The sequence below is a fragment of the Pelobates fuscus genome, chromosome 2, assembly GCF_036172605.1.
Source record: "Pelobates fuscus isolate aPelFus1 chromosome 2, aPelFus1.pri, whole genome shotgun sequence".
Lineage (NCBI taxonomy): Eukaryota > Metazoa > Chordata > Amphibia > Anura > Pelobatidae > Pelobates > Pelobates fuscus.
Window position 1 is genome coordinate 359,770,472 of NC_086318.1, and position 17,869 is coordinate 359,788,340.

General features: G+C 38.1%; 1 protein-coding gene across 2 annotated transcripts in view; it reads right to left on the minus strand.

The window, feature by feature from the left end:
• The window catches only part of NPHP1 (nephrocystin 1), a 54,273-nt gene that overhangs the window by 14,483 nt on the left and 21,921 nt on the right, over nucleotides 1-17,869 (minus strand). For both annotated transcript variants that reach the window (XM_063443661.1, XM_063443660.1), the window contains exons 7-15: nucleotides 17,297-17,398; nucleotides 16,827-16,927; nucleotides 15,232-15,283; nucleotides 14,548-14,632; nucleotides 13,382-13,476; nucleotides 9,941-10,069; nucleotides 8,524-8,598; nucleotides 4,334-4,444; nucleotides 3,826-3,908 (exon numbers count right to left, since the gene is read on the minus strand). In XM_063443661.1, coding sequence (XP_063299731.1) covers nucleotides 3,826-3,908; nucleotides 4,334-4,444; nucleotides 8,524-8,598; nucleotides 9,941-10,069; nucleotides 13,382-13,476; nucleotides 14,548-14,632; nucleotides 15,232-15,283; nucleotides 16,827-16,927; nucleotides 17,297-17,398 — 833 coding nt within the window. The remainder of the gene's footprint in view (nucleotides 1-3,825; nucleotides 3,909-4,333; nucleotides 4,445-8,523; nucleotides 8,599-9,940; nucleotides 10,070-13,381; nucleotides 13,477-14,547; nucleotides 14,633-15,231; nucleotides 15,284-16,826; nucleotides 16,928-17,296; nucleotides 17,399-17,869) is intronic.

The following is a 17,869-nucleotide window of genomic DNA, read 5'->3' on the forward strand; positions in this document are numbered from 1 at the left end:
GGAGCACACATATTCTAAACTCCCTACTGGGATTGTCTCTAAAACAAGTCGTTGAGGAGCCAACTCGTAAAGAGGCCATACTAGATTTAGTGTTAACAAATGGAGATTTGGTATCAGATATTACTGTAGGTGAAAGTTTAGGATCCAGTGATCATCAGTCAGTGTGGTTTAATATAAGAACAGTGACTGAGTCACACCACACAAAAACAAAAGTTTTAGACTTTAGAAAAACAGACTTTTCCAAAATTAGAATATGTGTAAAGGAGTCATTATCAGACTGGAGCAATTTAAATGGAGTCCAAAAGAAATGGGATTATTTAAAAGTTGCACTACTGAAGGCAACAGAAAATTGCATTAGGCTTGTCAGTAAAAGCAAAAAATTCAAGAAACCACTGTGGTACTCCACAGATGTAGCCAAAATAGTAAAAAACAAAAAGTTAGCATTTAGTAATTATAAAAAAAAACAGAGTGAGGAAGACAGAATGACCTATAAGATTAGGCAGAAAGAGGCTAAGCAAGTTATAAGAGCTTCCAAATCACACACAGAAGAGAAAATAGCACAGTCAGTAAAAAAGGGGGACAAAACCTTTTTTAGATACATAAATGAGAAAAGAAAAGTAAAACAAGGATTAGTTAGATTAAAAACAAAAGAAGGAAGGTATGTAGATGAGGATAAAGGTCTAGCTGACTGCCTCAATGAATATTTTTGTTCGGTATTTACAGATGAAAATGAAGGAAAGGGACCTCAGTTAAGAAAAAGGATAAATGAGTCATTTATTACACGTGAGTTTACAGAGGAAGAGGTTCTATTTCAACTGTCAAAAGTAAAGACAAATAAGTCAATGGGGCCTGATGGAATACACCCAAAGCTATTAAAAGAGCTTAGTGGTGTACTAGCAAAACCATTAACAGATTTATTTAACCAATCATTGATAACAGGAGTAGTCCCAGAAGATTGGAAGTTAGCGAATGTTGTGCCCATTCACAAGAAAGGTAATAGGGAGGAGTCGGGCAACTATAGGCCAGTAAGCCTAACTTCAGTAGTGGGGAAAGTGATGGAAACCATGTTAAAGGATAAGATTGTTGAACATCTAAAAACACATGGATTTCAAGATCAGAGACAACATGGGTTTACTTCAGGGAGATCATGCCAAACTAATCTTATTGATTTTTTTGATTGGGTAACTAAAATTATAGATCAGGGTGGTGCAGTAGACATTGCTTACCTCGATTTCAGTAAGGCTTTTGACACTGTTGCACATAGAAGGCTTATCAACAAACTACAATCTTTGAGTTTGGATTCCAATATTGTTGAATGGGTAAGGCAGTTGCTGAGTGACAGGCAACAGAGGGTTGTAGTCAATGGAGTATATTCGAAGCTTGGGCTTGTCACCAGTGGGGTACCTCAGGGATCTGTACTTGGACCCATTCTCTTTAATATTTTTATTAGTGATATTGCAGAAGGTCTTGATGGTAAGGTGTGTCTTTTTGCGGATGATACTAAGATATGTAACAGGGTTGATGTTCCAGGAGGGATAAGCCAAATGGAAAATGATTTAGGTAAACTAGAAAAATGGTCAGAGTTGTGGCAACTGACATTTAATGTGGATAAGTGCAAGATAATGCATCTTGGACGTAAAAACCCAAGGGCAGAGTACAGAATATTTGATAGAGTCCTAACCTCAACATCTGAGGAAAGGGATTTAGGGGTGATTATTTCTGATGACTTAAAGGTAGGCAGACAATGTAATAGAGCAGCAGGAAATGCTAGCAGAATGCTTGGTTGTATAGGGAGAGGTATTAGCAGTAGAAAGAGGGAAGTGCTCATGCCATTGTACAGAACACTGGTGAGACCTCACTTGGAGTACTGTACACAGTACTGGAGACCATATCTTCAGAAGGATATTGATACCTTAGAGAGAGTTCAAAGAAGGGCTACTAAACTGGTTCATGGATTGCAGGATAAAACTTACCAGGAAAGGTTAAAGGATCTTAACATGTATAGCATGGAGGAAAGACGAGACAGGGGGGATATGATAGAAACATTTAAATACATAAAGGGACAGTTGATACAGAACGCAGCTGCAAGGCTACTTACGGGTGTGGCCCGCAATGACCATATCACTCCATCTTTAAAAGCCCTGCACTGGCTGCCCGTTCGTGAACGGGTTCTGTTTAAAAATGGTTGTTTGGCATATAAGGCAATCCACGGTATGGGACCAGACTATCTGAAGGATAAATTCACACGCTATGCTCCCAGTCGATCCTTGAGATCGGCTGATTTAGCCTTATTGAAGATTCCAAATTTTAAAAAGAAAAAGTGCGGAGGGAGGACGAGTGATGTTCAGGGAGCGCAATTTTGGAACTCCCTGCCTCTGACATTAAGACTTGAGAATGATCTACTGAAGTTCCGCCGGAGCTTAAAAACAGTTTTATTTGCTCAGGCATACGGGATGACATGAAATTTTTAACCTGGTTCAAATGCATGTGATTATAATGCTGTTGTGTGCTGGATATTGTTTTGCTTGTTTTTGATTGCTGGTATGCGCATCGAGACCCTATGGGTAATAAGACTGCGTTTCTTAAGAATTTTAATAAATAAATAAATAAATAAATAAACACAGTAAAGGAGAAGACTATATTTAAAAGAAGAAAAACTACCACAACCAGAGGACATAGTCTTAAATTAGAGGGACAAAGGTTTAAAAATAATATCAGGAAGTATTACTTTACTGAGAGGGTAGTGGATGCATGGAATAGCCTTCCAGCTGAAGTGGTAGAGGTTAACACAGTGAAGGAGTTTAAGCATGCGTGGGATAGGCATAAGGCTATCCGAACTATAAGATAAGGCCAGGGACTAATGAAAGTATTTAGAAAACTGGGCAGACTAGATGGGCCGAATGGTTCTTATCTGCCGTCACATTCTATGTTTCTATGTTTCTAAACCATTTTGTTTTAATGTAGGCTGTGTCAGTCACAGCCAGGAGAGATGTGGCTGGGGCAGCATGAACAGAAACAAAAATGATTTAACTACTAAATGGCAGAGAATTCAGCAGGGAAACTTGATTATCTATACACTAAAACTGCTTAATTAAGCTAAAGTTGTTTTGGTGACTATAGTGTCCCTTTAAGCAAACACATTTTAAGATATGAATTCAAGATGGCAGAGGTGTATATACAAAAACTTTGAATTTCAGTCCGCAGAGTGGTTTTAGTTTTTCAGATTTTTTTTGTGAATATAGCTTTTTATTTTATTTAGATAATAGTTTTTGGTTTGGTTAGTTTTATAGAAGAAGAAAAGATCTTCAATCAAAGAATCTAAAATAAAGTACAAAATTATTCTTACAGGTTTTTTTTTTTATTACCTCTCTAGGACTCACTCACTAATATATATATATATATATATATAGTAAAAATGAGAATCCAGCGCACTCACTTATCTACTAAACAGTTATTTGAGTGCTGAACAATTTTGTTAGTTTTATTAAAAACACCTAATCTAGGCAAAAAATAATGGGGGTTTAGTTACGTTATATGATCATACATTGCATAAGCCTGCCACAACGCCAATGTAGTGTGTGTGTGTGTGTGTGTGTGTGTGTGTGTAAGACAAACATTCTGTGCTAGTAAACTATTTAAAAAGAATAATTTTGAATAGAAACGTGCAGCAAAAAGATTACTTTTAAAACCTAGCAACAAACAGCCGTAATTAAGTTACAGCAGTCAATACAGATTCACAATTCACTAAACATGCTATAACGAACACAGTAATCAGTTAAAAATTTTATATGTTTTAGTAACATTCAAGAACTAGCACTTGCTTACTTTGGAGGCATCGGAACTCCACTGACATCAAATAGTTTTAAAAATGTCCAACCACAGCTCAGCTCTCCCCTTTCACCCGTTGACTGAAAAATCAAACAAAAAGAAATAAATATTTAGGGGTTTATGTACTAAACACTGTATGTAGTGGACAAAAAAACAAAAGTTGCTAAATTTAGGCAAAAACGGCCGTGTAAAAAAACTCCATCTCAACCAGCGTCAAAGCTTGGCTATTTTGCACTAAAGTGAGAAGTCAAAGTGAATATCAAATGTGAGGCCAGAGTAGCCCAACTGAAAACATAGTTGATTTTGAATATTACTAGTTTAGCTACTTTGTACTATGTGGATAGATTTATGTAAAATGTTAAGTCTCATGTTCCATATGTAGCAAATGTATGTATAATACCGAATGCCTAATTTGTAGGTGCTTCAGCAGTACAGCACATTTCATTGTAAACCTTTAAAAGAATCATTAATAGTTTGTTTTAATCACCCCCATTTGTATACTTACATTACGGATATAGGTAACTCCTAGTTCAAATAAGATTCCAATCTCAGCAGACTGACTCCCAGACCTGACAAAGCAATCACCATCTAGCAAGCTGGGTAGGATACCAGTCACCTGCAGACAGTAATCACAAACATGTAACACATATATACCCACTCAGTAACGAACTATACCAGCTTTCCTTGAAAACAGTATAGCCTAATAATTCATGTAAATAACAAAATTGTTTGATTAATTTGCCAGTGTATCAACAGCTCCATGAAAAAATGTTATGTAGATCAGATTTTGCACTACATACGTCTGTTAAAGAGATATCCTATAAATATTATTAGGGTGACTGCTGGGTTCTGTTCTGAACTCATCTATCAGGGAGAATACACTTTGATCATATATAAGCAAATAAGTCTAGTTTATAATGACTGACCAGGTTCATTCATGGTCACTAGGAGAGTGTAAATGGAATGCAGCAAAATATTTAAAAAGAATGCAAAGTGCAGGAAATATTTGCATGCTTAACTTATGCATGAAAAATGTAAAAATAACTACTACTTTAATACTTGTGTAACTGATAAAGGGGGAAATTACAAACCAGCATCAATAACTGATCTACAACACTTTTTGACTATTAACCAGCATTAGTTTTCAAAGCGATCACAATTTAAAAATTCCTACTGCTGGTGATACCGCAGAAGTCAGGAAACATTATCAGACACCCAAACATGCAAAAACTAATTTCAGAGAGATGGCTGCACCCCCCCCCCCCCCCCCCGAATGCATGCCCCCAAATGCTCTCCCTCCCCCCCATGACCAAGTGGGCACCCACACATGGGCCACCACACAACATATTACAACTATTTACACACATGGACATATGCACATACATTGGCACACTGATACACACTGATACACACACACAACTTGACACACAGATACATGCACGGGCACATACGCACATGGATACCCACATGGGCACACACAAAATAGACACACACACAAATATCACATAGACAAACTGCCATATACCCACAGATACACACTGGCACATACACAGATACACACGCAGATGCATACACGGACATTGTGATTTCTGGGATATTACACATGGCATGCGGTTGTCAGGGAGCCACATTAAATATGCGACCTACCGGGAGATTTGGGATGTCTGTATTATTAACTTAAAACCAGCCTAACTTGTGATTTAACGGTTAACCTCACAATATAGAGCTCACAACATTCATGTTTCAAAATTAATGCCAAGACAAAATAAATAACAAAATGGCACAACTTTCAATTGAATTAAAGATTGAAGGTGATGGACAGCCAAGTGCATTGAAGATGCTAATAGGTAGCAAGTGTGCCATTAACCTGTTGTGTGAACATTGTGACTCCTAGATGTGTCAGGTATTGTGAACATGCATGTTTGCTTGAATTATCTGTTTAGTCACATAGTGCCTATTAGTCCTTTATTTGGTTTAAGGGATTAACAAGAAATTGCTAGATCAGGTGATGCTGTTACCACATGATGTCAAGTCAGGGAAGATGGTTGTGGCGTTCCTTCTGTTTATGCGTGAACACTTACAGAAATATTGTGGCGTGTTAGTCAATTTTAAAACTTTTTCTCAGTGATGGCTGGCTAAGGTTTTAACAAAATGTAGCTTTGTCTTTTGTTAACCTTTGTCTTATGTAATTTTCCTATCAATGACAAGTAGTCCCTACTTATATCTTTTGACTGGGTTAGAATTTCAAGATAGTCTTTATGAGCACTTCATAAAGATTGCACCTTTATGAAATGCTCTTTTGCTTTGGTGGGGGTTACAGAGCCGCTTTTTTTTTTTTTTTTTTCAATTTATGTTTTTTATTAGAGGTTGGATACTCGTAGTACAACTTGCCGTAGTATCATAGTAATACCTAATTTAACGTAATAACAAATTTAAAGTACCGTAATAACAAAATTAAAGTAATATCAAAAATATAACAATGCCTCAGAATACACTGGGCTGTAGTATGGAAATGTCAATACGGTTGCATCAACGTTCAACATCTGGGTGCAGTAGTAGCAATAACTATGCCGTAATATTAAAGAGATAGCTGGATTAATGTACTAATAAAGGTATGACAGTTCCTCTGATCCCTTTTGCTGTAATATAAAAGTGTCAACATGGTTTTTCAACGGTCAAAACTGGGTATAATAATAGCAATCGTTTTCAGGAGCTACAATTTGGCGTGGGTGAAGTTTAGGTGGTGGCCCTTGCGCCTCAGCTGGACAACTGTGCGGGAACTGAAGGTATGCGTGTTGCAGCTATGAACGGTAGCTTATGAGTGTCTCTTAGGCATAGTCGATACGTACATGCTCTTCTTCTGGCCAAGACTGATTTTGGGCGTACACTGCGCCACCGTGTCTTCTTCCCTTGATTCCCTTCTGTCGGTCTCAGGGAGGTGTAACTGGCGGAGGAACTCCGTTTGGTCGTCCGAGGAGGTCAGGGTAAGCATCTGGTTTCCCCGTGGTACCGCCAGGGATCCATCTGCTCCCCATCTGTATCTGACTCCTGCTCCCCGCAGTTGTTTGGCCACTGGTGCCAGTTGTCTTCGTTCTGCAAGTGCTGCAAATGGGATATCCCCATATAAGGCCACCGTGCTCCCCTCTAGTTGCACAGTGCCCAGGTCTCTGGAGCGGGACATGATAGTGGAGCGAGTCGCTATGTCCTTTGTGACCGCTATAATGTCTCTGGGTGCGTCTCCCGGGGCTGTTGCCGCTTTACGGATTCTAAACGCTGAGAGTATGGTGTTGGAGTCGGTACCTCCTTTAAGGCCCATTGTAGATATTAGACGGTGGATATAGGGTACTAAAGCCCCGTCCTCTACGCTTTCAGGTATTCCTCGGAGGCGTATGTTCCGCCTTCTATGCCGAGCTTCCATAGTGGTGACAGTCCGGGTGAGCTTCTGGACTTGCGAGGAGATAGTCTGCATAGAGTCTTGGGAATGCTGTATCTGGTGTTCTCTTGCACTTTCCCTGTTTTCCAGTTCCGTGAGCCTTTGTTGGAGGTCCCCCACCTCCTTCTGTGTGCTTAGAATGTCAGCTCTCCACACCTCTCTCATTTCTGTTAAAAGGTCTCTTATGTCCTTTTTCGTCACAGGGGACGATTCTGCTTCTGAGTCTGAGTCGAGACATGGGGTTTCAGACTCTGCTGGAGGTGAGGTAAGGCTGTCCCTGTCATCTTGGTATTCCTCCTCCTCACTGCTAACTGCGGGCGCCATCTTGGCGGCAGCCTGTGGAGTAGGCCTCGCAAACGAGAGCCGAATATCGGACGTTTTGGACGTCTCTGGGTGGCGACTTTTCTTACTTTTTCGCCCCATTGGTGTCTCTGTGTGGGAGGCTTATGTGTGGCCGTGTGTGGGAGCTGTTTGCCGGGTATGTTGCTTACTTTATCGGGCGCTGGTGCTGAGCTCCACACACTTGCGTCTTGTTCACTCGGCGGTCGGCCACGCCCTACAGAGCCGCTTTAATGTAAACGTTAGCCTATAGGGTGTAGGGATCTTCTTTTTTTTTTTTCCCTTCTCAGGAAGAAAATCTAGCCTTGTCATTATGTGTCCCATAACACAGGGCAAGCCCAACTAAAGTAAACATATCCTGTCCTAATTCCATTCCAATTCAATTACAGTTTTGAGTTGCATAAAGCAGGTGTGCACTTTCTAATACATAATCAGTTTAAAAGATAAAAAGGCTTGTAGATAATAAATATAAGTAAAATCAATATAATATACTTTTTATAACACGTCATTGATTAGTTTCAATGTAGCATTCAGCAAATATTCAGAAATGCTTGCTAATAATACATACTGCATTCCTATCTGTTAATAACTCCATCACAATAAGGGTAGGGCAAATCCTCTTACATGGACTGCCATCCTCTTGCATTCCTGGCAAGTTACCTGTCATGGAGCTGTCAATCATACACTAGCATAATATTGCCAGATCTAAAGAGTCTGGTTAATTGCATCCGCACAGTAATTGTTGTTCATTTTTACACACATATGAAAAGGTTGTCAGGATTTTGAATACAGCTACGAATGTGAGGATGAATTAAACTTTAGTATGGATATATAATAGCGTCCTTGCCTCAAGGCAACAGGAGCAATATGTGTTGTAAAGTAAGCACCAATACCAGATTCTCTGTATTTAACCTTAGACTCACCCGTGGAGAAAAAGTCCATGTTTTTGAATTTTTGGGTAGCCATGTTGCTCTGACAGTATGGATGTTGCTTAAAACCTAAAAGGAAGTGTTGGACAGAATATAAATACTGGAGAAAACATGTTAAATTTTATATTAAGAAAACATGGGACCTGACTCTAAACTAAATGTTCTCACCGCTGCAGTTGTCATAATTTATTTATTACTGGCATTTATAAAGCGCCAACATATTCCGCAGCGCAGTACAATTGGATAATGTAGGAAAGTTTAGTTTCTGTAATAACTTACAGGGTTATTCACTAAAGTGTGAAATTCTAAATTTAGACCATTCTAGCCAAATAAATTCTCCAAGTTAGCTACGTTTTCAGTTTGAATATTTTTGCATACAATGTGGAATTCACTTTGAACTCCCGACAATTCACACTGCAGGGAATAATTGTGATCATGTCATATGCTATAAAAGGCTAAAGAGAAAAGCTATGTGGGTAAAAGTCAGGCAGTGAAATTCACAGTTGGTTCTAATGACTTCAAGAAAGCCATGTGGAATGTAGGTTTTATTTTTATCTTCTCACATCTGTACTGGACTATTATCAATAGAATGATTGTAAAACTTGGTTAAGTAATTCCAATTCATATAACTCACACTTTTCTAATGAACTGTTGTTTGCTGAATTTTGTTTAAGGTTTGTAAATATATTTTGGCGTTCACTCTAGAAGTAAATAAGAAGCAGAGATTTGCACCTTACTATGTAGGAATAACAATCATTTTCACTCAACAAGTCAAAAGGCCAACTTCAATCATACAAAACGTTAGTACCATAGGTTAGAAACATCAGATTTGGAGGTCTGCCCATAAATCTTCCACCTAATATCACATTACCAAGAAAGAAGCAAGTGGACAGCTATCTGTCCATCCATACAGTGTTAGCAACAGTCACACCTACAACCATGGTATGAGAGAATAGGAAGTAGAGGACATTCCAGACCCCCTTCAATTTATCTTGTACTTTGAGTGGATAAGGCGAAATATTATCCTGTAGTTTCTGGGGACCCAGACACCCATGCACATTTTTCTAACATCTTACTTCCAAAACGAGGAAGCAGGTTGTCTTGACTCCCTACTGGGAATAGGGCACAGCGGGGGGTGCAATTTGATATTTTCTTTCACACACTTTGCCTTACATACCTAGCTCATCTTTTTTTATATATTTATTTTGAAGATTCTATGGGAATTCATTCCCAAGTTATTTGGCCTTCGAATTAAATGCCAATAAGCTTGATTTTGGATCAATTCGGCTACATTAATGAGGCTTTTTACTCAATGTAAGTGATAGTGTTGCCTGAACATGCACAATTACGTATTAAATCAGCAGAACTGTTAAATAAAAATGCACGTGTAGCATATAATATATATACTCACCTTATTGCCATCAAACAGGCAAAGTCTCACATGCCTGCTTAGTATCTGAATGCTAGCTGCAGGCAAAGGTATCATTTTACAGCTCCACAAAGTCAAAATACAAGAGACCCGGGCAGGCAGTGCTTGAATCTAGAAAAATTAAAAAATGAGATTAAGCTTTTTCTGTATGCACAGATCATATACTGCTTGTTTCTGTAAAATAATATACATCGATTATCTGAATCAGATTGATTTTCCTCAATTAATGTCACTCCTGTATTATTTAAACATAATGCCATCAAGAGGTCCTGAAGACATCATAAAACACGAGACTGAAGGTGAATGCGACTCTCACTACACAAAGTGACACAGTCAATCTCTCTCTAAGAATAATATGACCAGATTTAAAAAGACTGGGTAACTATATGCAAACAGTATCCTTCTGAATCTAACTTGGCACCAAGGTGAATACTAGTAAATCACAGGTTATATCTTGATATCTAGACATCTATTGCACATTGTGAAGTAATATTCACATTTATTACTTTTCTGACAAAGAAAGAGAAGGTTAATGATAAAAAGGCATCCTTGAGATAAATCATTTACAGTTTATAAAGCCATTAGAAATGTAACGGATACACAAAAATTACAGAAACATGGAGATTTACACAGCTGGAAATAAATAGAAATGAAGTTGAACGGTCATATTTAAATTAATAGAATGACCAGATACATCAGTAATGATGAATAGGTTTAATCTAATAGTGGCAAACGCAGATTTGAAAATCTTCAATCAAGATCTTAATTCGGTCTTCAAGATCTTAATTCGGTCGATCTGATCCATGAGCTGCTCACGGAGAGACACCAGTAAAAAGTTTTTTTCAGCCAATAAAACAACCATGTCATTTGGTAAATAGGAAATGGCATCAAAGTTTCATAAAAAAACACTCAGAAAATGTAACTAACTGACATCACAGCAAAATTCTGCCAGTTATTAAATTGCACTGTTGGCGTAGCCTGGCTTTGACTTCAATTTTTACAGCTCTAGTAAATCATTGTGTACATGGGAACTCTTTAACTACCAAAGGATGACAAATGGATGTGACCCACTGTTCTACCAAGATTGTAAAATGTTAGGCTTAATATATAACATCTTACAACCTTTCAAGGCAATAGATTGTAACCCTGTATGATCACAACAGCAAGCTATCTTTTCAAATTTTTTCACCTTTTGAAAATCCGAAAACATCTGAGTCTTGAACGCGAGATAAATTTACTATCACAACTGACACCTTGGGGCAAATATCTTCCATATTCAAACTTGTCCACAACCAAGCTTTTGCTAACTATATGTACTCTAGTCAACAAACTGATTGGAATCCAGATTCAATTCAAGATACAAATGAAATAAAATCAAAAGAATTCTTAAAATAAAAAGCATTTTATTCAAGTTGCTGGGAAACATTCACATACGTATTTTAAAATAAATATATAAAAATGAAACATATTTGGTGGAAATCATTTAATAAAAATAAGGGTAATTTTGTTTGCGTTAATATTTCTTGTTCTGGCTATGTTAGAGTGCATATGACTTATTTGGACATGGCATAGGAAACATCTTTGACGTACAATTTTCTATGTTTACCTCCCCACATTCCAGTTCGCCAATAGCCAAATAAACAGGTATCCTTTATGAGAAAAATGCAAAATTGATGCGTTTTACAAAACCCCAAAAAATTTACAAATAAAAGGCACTCCCCATGCTGACAGTGTTGGACGCAAGAGAAAACATTTACTATATATATATATATATATATCTTACTTTATCTCAAACTGCGCCTTGAAGGCTTATAATAATGTTCAATAATGTAACAGCAACTAAACAGGTTTTGCTTCAAAAAGAAACATGAAAAGAATGCAGAAAGAATATTTTCTTTTTTAAATTCTTTATTTTTGCTGTACATAAGATTGACAGACTTGCAAACAGTGCCACGGGAGATCAGCCGTCTCCCTCGGTCACTAGGCCACTAGACCGGCTAGGCCGCATGGTCAGACGACTTGAATGTCCAGAATAACGGCACAAATGCCGACTTGTTCTCGCTTGGTATATGTCCGGCCATAACTCCTGTGTGGCTTAAATCAATGGGATTAGGAGCAGTTAAGGCTGATTTTGTGCTCGGATGGGTCATTGCTAAGCAGAAATACGTCCGGCCATCTTGGCGGTCAGGCCCTGCTCCCAAAATATTTTTTTTTTTTAATCTCATGTATTTGCAAACTACATAGTAAATAATCCTGATTAGTGTTATCAATAATTCACAGGATTCACTCAATCTAAACGGCTGTAGTATTAAGAATTCCTTTTCTCTAGTTAAAGGAACAAATATGTATTTCTAATATCAAAGTGCCCCTCTGCCCCTGCAGCCCATCTCTGCCCCTGATATTGTTTTAAAAAAAATGTAAAAAAAATGAAAACTTTCATTCACTTACTCCTATTCAGTAAATGTAAGCCGATTGGGGGGACCTAATGCGCACGTGCAGTGAGCATCAATATGTGCGTGCATTATGCCTTTCCCATAAGCACTGAGTCAATTCATTTCTACTGAGATTTGCTTGACACTGGATGTCCTCATGCAAAGCGTAAGGACGTCCAGCATGGTTTCATAGTCACACTCTGAAGAACTGCAGGATGTACTTCTAATGTCTGTCTGGTAGACAGCCACTAGAAGCAGTCTTAACTTGTCTAAATATAAAATGTTTTACATTGCAGGTCTAAGGGGAACAGGGACACTGCACAAAGACTTCACTGATATTAATTGGTATATGTGCCTATAGTGTTCCTTTAAATGAACACTGTAGACACTGTAAACATTTCATCTCATTGGATTTGTTATAGTGCCTGGAGACCCATGGCACTGTCACTTCATTCAGTGTTAAACTATTTTCAGCAGTTTAACACTAAATAAGGGACACCTACAGCACAGCCCCTACTAGAGGTATAACTAAGGCAGAGATTACTCACTTCCTTTTAGCTATACCATGTTAGACTCTCAGCCAAAGGCCTCCAGACACAATAACCACTTTAATGAGATGAAGAAGTTATAGTGCCTACAGTTTTCCTTTTAACCCCTTAAGGACCAAACTTCTGGAATAAAAGGGAATCATGACATGTCACACATGTCATGTGTCCTTAAGGGGTTAAAGAGGGCATGTTGGATATGATTTGGGGATAGTCATTTTTTTCCTTCTGCAAGTTTCATATTCCTGTGCACATCGTTTTAGAGCTTTATCCAGAAAACCTGATGGTATAACGTTCCTCAATCCTAGTTATACATTTGCAAAGATGCTAAGCTGCTGAACCTAGCATCGAGTGAATGAGCACCACATAACCCATTAATACATAGTGAACACCTGCAGTTTAATACATGCAAAAATGATTCAGAGACTGTCACAACTATTACTTACACCATCTCTCTCCTGGTCCCATAATAGATCCTTAAATGCCAGCTGAGAAGGGGTGAGTTCTGGTTGGAGGAACATATTAGCTCTTAATTGATCACCTATGTAAAAATGACATTGTGTACAATTTAGCCACGGACCAAATTATTCACTAATAAACAATTCAGAGTAAAATATCTTAAATGGCAATCTTAAATGGCGAGAGAGTTTGTAAACCTTTTCAGAATCCTCAGTATTCTTACTGCAGGCAATTCTCCTGCCTGTCACCCGTACTTAAAGAGATTTAAGAAACCCTCAAATTACAGTGGGAAAAAAAAACACATAAAAATGTAAAGACAACGTTTTAGGCAATTTTAGGCATGAGATTGTTTACTTATTGTTAGTAGTATTGCAGATTGTAATGCAGTGTGACATATATATATATATATATATATAAAAAAAATCCAATTGCTTGCACTCCTGTATTAAAGTATAAGCCTGGTGCTTAACAGACAAAATATATAAAAAGATAATGTAAAGATAGCATTCCAGGGACATCAAAATAGCATGAAAAAAAACTTATCTTTTATTCAGGGATGCCTGAATAAAAGATACGTTTTTTTCATGCTATTTTGAAGTCCCTGGAGTGCTATCTTTACAATATATATATATTATATACACACATATAAATACACACACATATATACACAAAAGTTATGTTAGAGGCACAATGGTGATAGTTGCAGTGGAATTTGAAATAACTTCAATTTTTAATTAGGTTTTCATTCATGTTTATATATTATATAAGTGCCAATTCACTTTAATGATAAGGAGAAACTGTGCCTTTTATTTATATTGTGCAGCCAAATGTGCGTTACAGATACGAGCAGCAGCACGTTTGGACTTGTTTGGTATCTAATCATTTTAGCCTGTAACAAGCTCAAGACACTAACATCATACATTTTGTCTTTATTATAAACAATTTGTTAATAGACAATAAGTAAAACTGTAATGTCCTACACGCTCAAAAGAAGAAGAAAAATAAAATCACATATTAAATTTTTTTTTAAATAAATGATAAAGTTGGAGATAACCTGATAAACTGCATTGATGAACATGAACTCCAAACATATCAAAGTTAATTCAGTAAAAAGTATCCAGCATCTACATATTTGATCAAAGGGCATTTTTACCTTGCTCTAAAAGCTGTGCCAGAGTTGACGAGCGGAACCCAGGAGGTATTGCTCCCATCATGGTTAAAGCATCTGTTGTACTCATCTGAAAAAATATAATTACTTCATTAGAACATGATCAGCCATTATGTAAAATATTCTATAAAATACAGGCTGGCTGGTCTTCTTTGCCAAGATAACATTTTACCCTTTGGTTATATCATGAGGCTGCAAACGGTTTAATAATCATTGGGGTCCATTGATTAAACTGGGAATGTATAGACTTGACAAGGCAATTATACTTTTAGGCAAACGTCTCTGCAACTATAGTTAACTCCATTCTCTTCTTACTCCACATAGTTCACCACTAGCCCATTCAAGATCATGTTCAACATGTTTATAACATATACTATCTTCATATGATATTAATAATACATAATATATTAATGGAGGGGGTTCAATTTCAGCATAAAACGTCCCAATAAATAATAACAATAATAATAGGAGCTCATTCATCCAGGAGGAAATTCAATTTGAATTGGATTTTTATCCATTGCGTTCTCTTGTCATGTTCTGGATAAGCAGTAGCAGCAGGGCTTGTCAACTGTTAAACTGATGAGGTTTTTCCATACAAAATTACTGTAAATATAATGTAACTTCACAACACAACTATTGCAAAACCTAAAAACAATGTATGTTATTTACCTCTTGTGTCTTCTTAGCGGAGCTTGTTTGAGAAACCGTATCTTCAGCAGGTCTAGTAAAAACAAGGATGTAATATTTACAGCTGGTATAGTTTTCTAAAATGTACTATATCAGGCACCAGAGATGACAAGCTCCAATTCTTGAGGGTCGCTCTGACAAAAAATTATTGGCAGATTGATTCTTACTATATTATGTATATTTGATTATGTCAAAAAAAGAAAATGTTATTGGCTTTGGTGTGGAAGTTTGTTATCCCTGTTCTATAATGAAAGGGTATATATCACTTTTTGGAGATTGCCAAGGATGTCAACTTACAAAACACTAAACTCTAATATTAATATTGTGACCTTATAGATGAATTATGATATTGTCATTACATACAGTGTAAACCCTTTAGCAGTGATGCGTAAACCGCACCCACAGACTCCAGGCACCTTTACCACTTCAACCAGTGGTTATGGTGCCTATAGTGTCTCTTTAAATCAAAGCCATGGAAGGAATAAATGAAAGTAATGAGGAAAAATCTAACATAAACAACGAACTTGCAAGCATTTAAGCAAACTGAGCTCTATTCCTTAACCCCTTAAGGACACATGCCTGAAATATTCTGTCATGATTCCCTTTTATTCCAGAAGTTGTGTCCTTAAGGGGTTAATCAGGTTTTAACTGTTCTAGTCACAAATTGGCTAATTGGCACATTGCACTTACAGTGTGCCATATTGCTAGTTCCGATGAGATGAAACATCACCACTGGCATCACAGAGTACGCAGCTTTGCAGCAGAATATGGTAAGTTCACTTGTATTGTTCACCAGATCACACTGCAGCAAGCAGCACCCATTGGTCACAGCAAACAAACGTAGAATACATTCCATCAAGTGTGTTCCAGGCACTGACGGAACTACCTCTGACCTCATTCCAGAGGGCCCGGCCGCCCTGTCGACCCCTGAGACCAGGGTGCCCGGCAGCGTTTTGGTGCGGCCCCGACTGCTTGGAAAAACGCCGGGGCCGCATTTAAGGAGCCCATCGGGTGGCCCATGCTCTTGGGGCCACCTGATGGCAATAGATTTCCTGGGGCACAGTCGTGCTCTTAAAGCGCCGCAGCGCTGACAGGGGCCCCAGGAAATCCATTGCCATCGGGTGGCCCCAGTGATGAGGTCAGATCTGGAAGGAAGTCGTCACTTCCTCCCAGCCAACAGAGTGCCGCGCAGGAGGAAAGGAGGGGGTCAGGGTGGGAGCTCTGACTCCCATCAGCATGAGGCAGCCACTGGACCCCAGGGAAGTCACTACATTTTTTAAACAGTTTGTGTGTGTGTGATAGAGAATGTCTGTATCAGTATATCTGTGTGTGTGTGTCTGTATGTATGTGTGTGTGTCTACATGTATGTGCATCTGTGTCTGCATGTGGTTGGGAGGCGGGGATGTATGGGGTGGGGGGCCTCAGGTCAATTTTTGCACCGGGGCCCTGTGGTTTCTAGTTACGCCTCTGGTTCCAGGCACACCAAATACCAAGCTCACTGTATACGATTATGTGTTCTTTACAGAATATTTTCGTTAAAATGGGATCTAGTAAGGTAGCTACTAGATGAGACTTACCTCTCCCGACTGACATCTTTTTTATCTGCTGCTTCCTCCTCCTCCTCTTCTTCGCTTTCTTCCTCACTAGGTTCGTGACTTTGCTCACCTTTGTTGTATGCCTGATAGAAATAATGCAAGAAAAAAAAATAGACTTACATGGATCTTCTTCAACCACAAATAAGTAATCTTAACTCTTGCTGTGTGTGATCATTGTATACCAACAGATAAATCATTATTTAAATACATCAAGTTCAAATATATGATTATACTTATGTACTCATGCACTTATTTATATCGCTCCATCAAGGTATAAAAAAAACTTTAACATTGTCAACAATACAAAAAAGGAAGTAAATATTAGGAGAGAGTACATGTAATAAGGCTGTGCAAGCTCACTTTTATGTTGTCGAATTATAATATGGTATTAAATCGGTGAATTCAGAGCTAACCTTAAAATTACAAACATAGATATCAGCACAGAAACTCACCTGTAGGTAAGTTTTAGGTACAAGGCCTTTATTACCCTGGGAGTCCTGAGCCAGCCACCAGCCATCGGGCTTCTTATCCAGAATCTGCAGAACTTCACCTTTCTGCATCAATATATAAAACAGAGAAAGAACCAAAGATCAGCTACAGGCTTATAGAAATATTAAACAGAAATTATTTAAACTGCTGTATATCTAGTGCTGCTGTGTACAATGGGACAGAAGGAACAACATACTAGGTAGGGGCCTGGTAAATGATCCCTATCTTATCCTTCACCTCCTGGTTTATGGGGAGGATAGAACTATATACCAGGTAGGGCCCAGTAAATGACCTTTACACCTCTTTCCCAGTCTGTGGGTTAGACGGAAATAATAATACAATTTGTATAGGATGTCATCGAGCCTCCAATCTCAGTTACAAGTAGACCTGAGGATGCCCAGTGATCTTGTGTGAACACTCAATAAGGATCCCTAATTCTTTTGACCCTGTTAACAACAACCCTCCCACTCCCTAGTTAATTCCCCAGGTGGCGAGAGGTAACTCCAAACATGAATCCAAATCGATACAGGCTCATA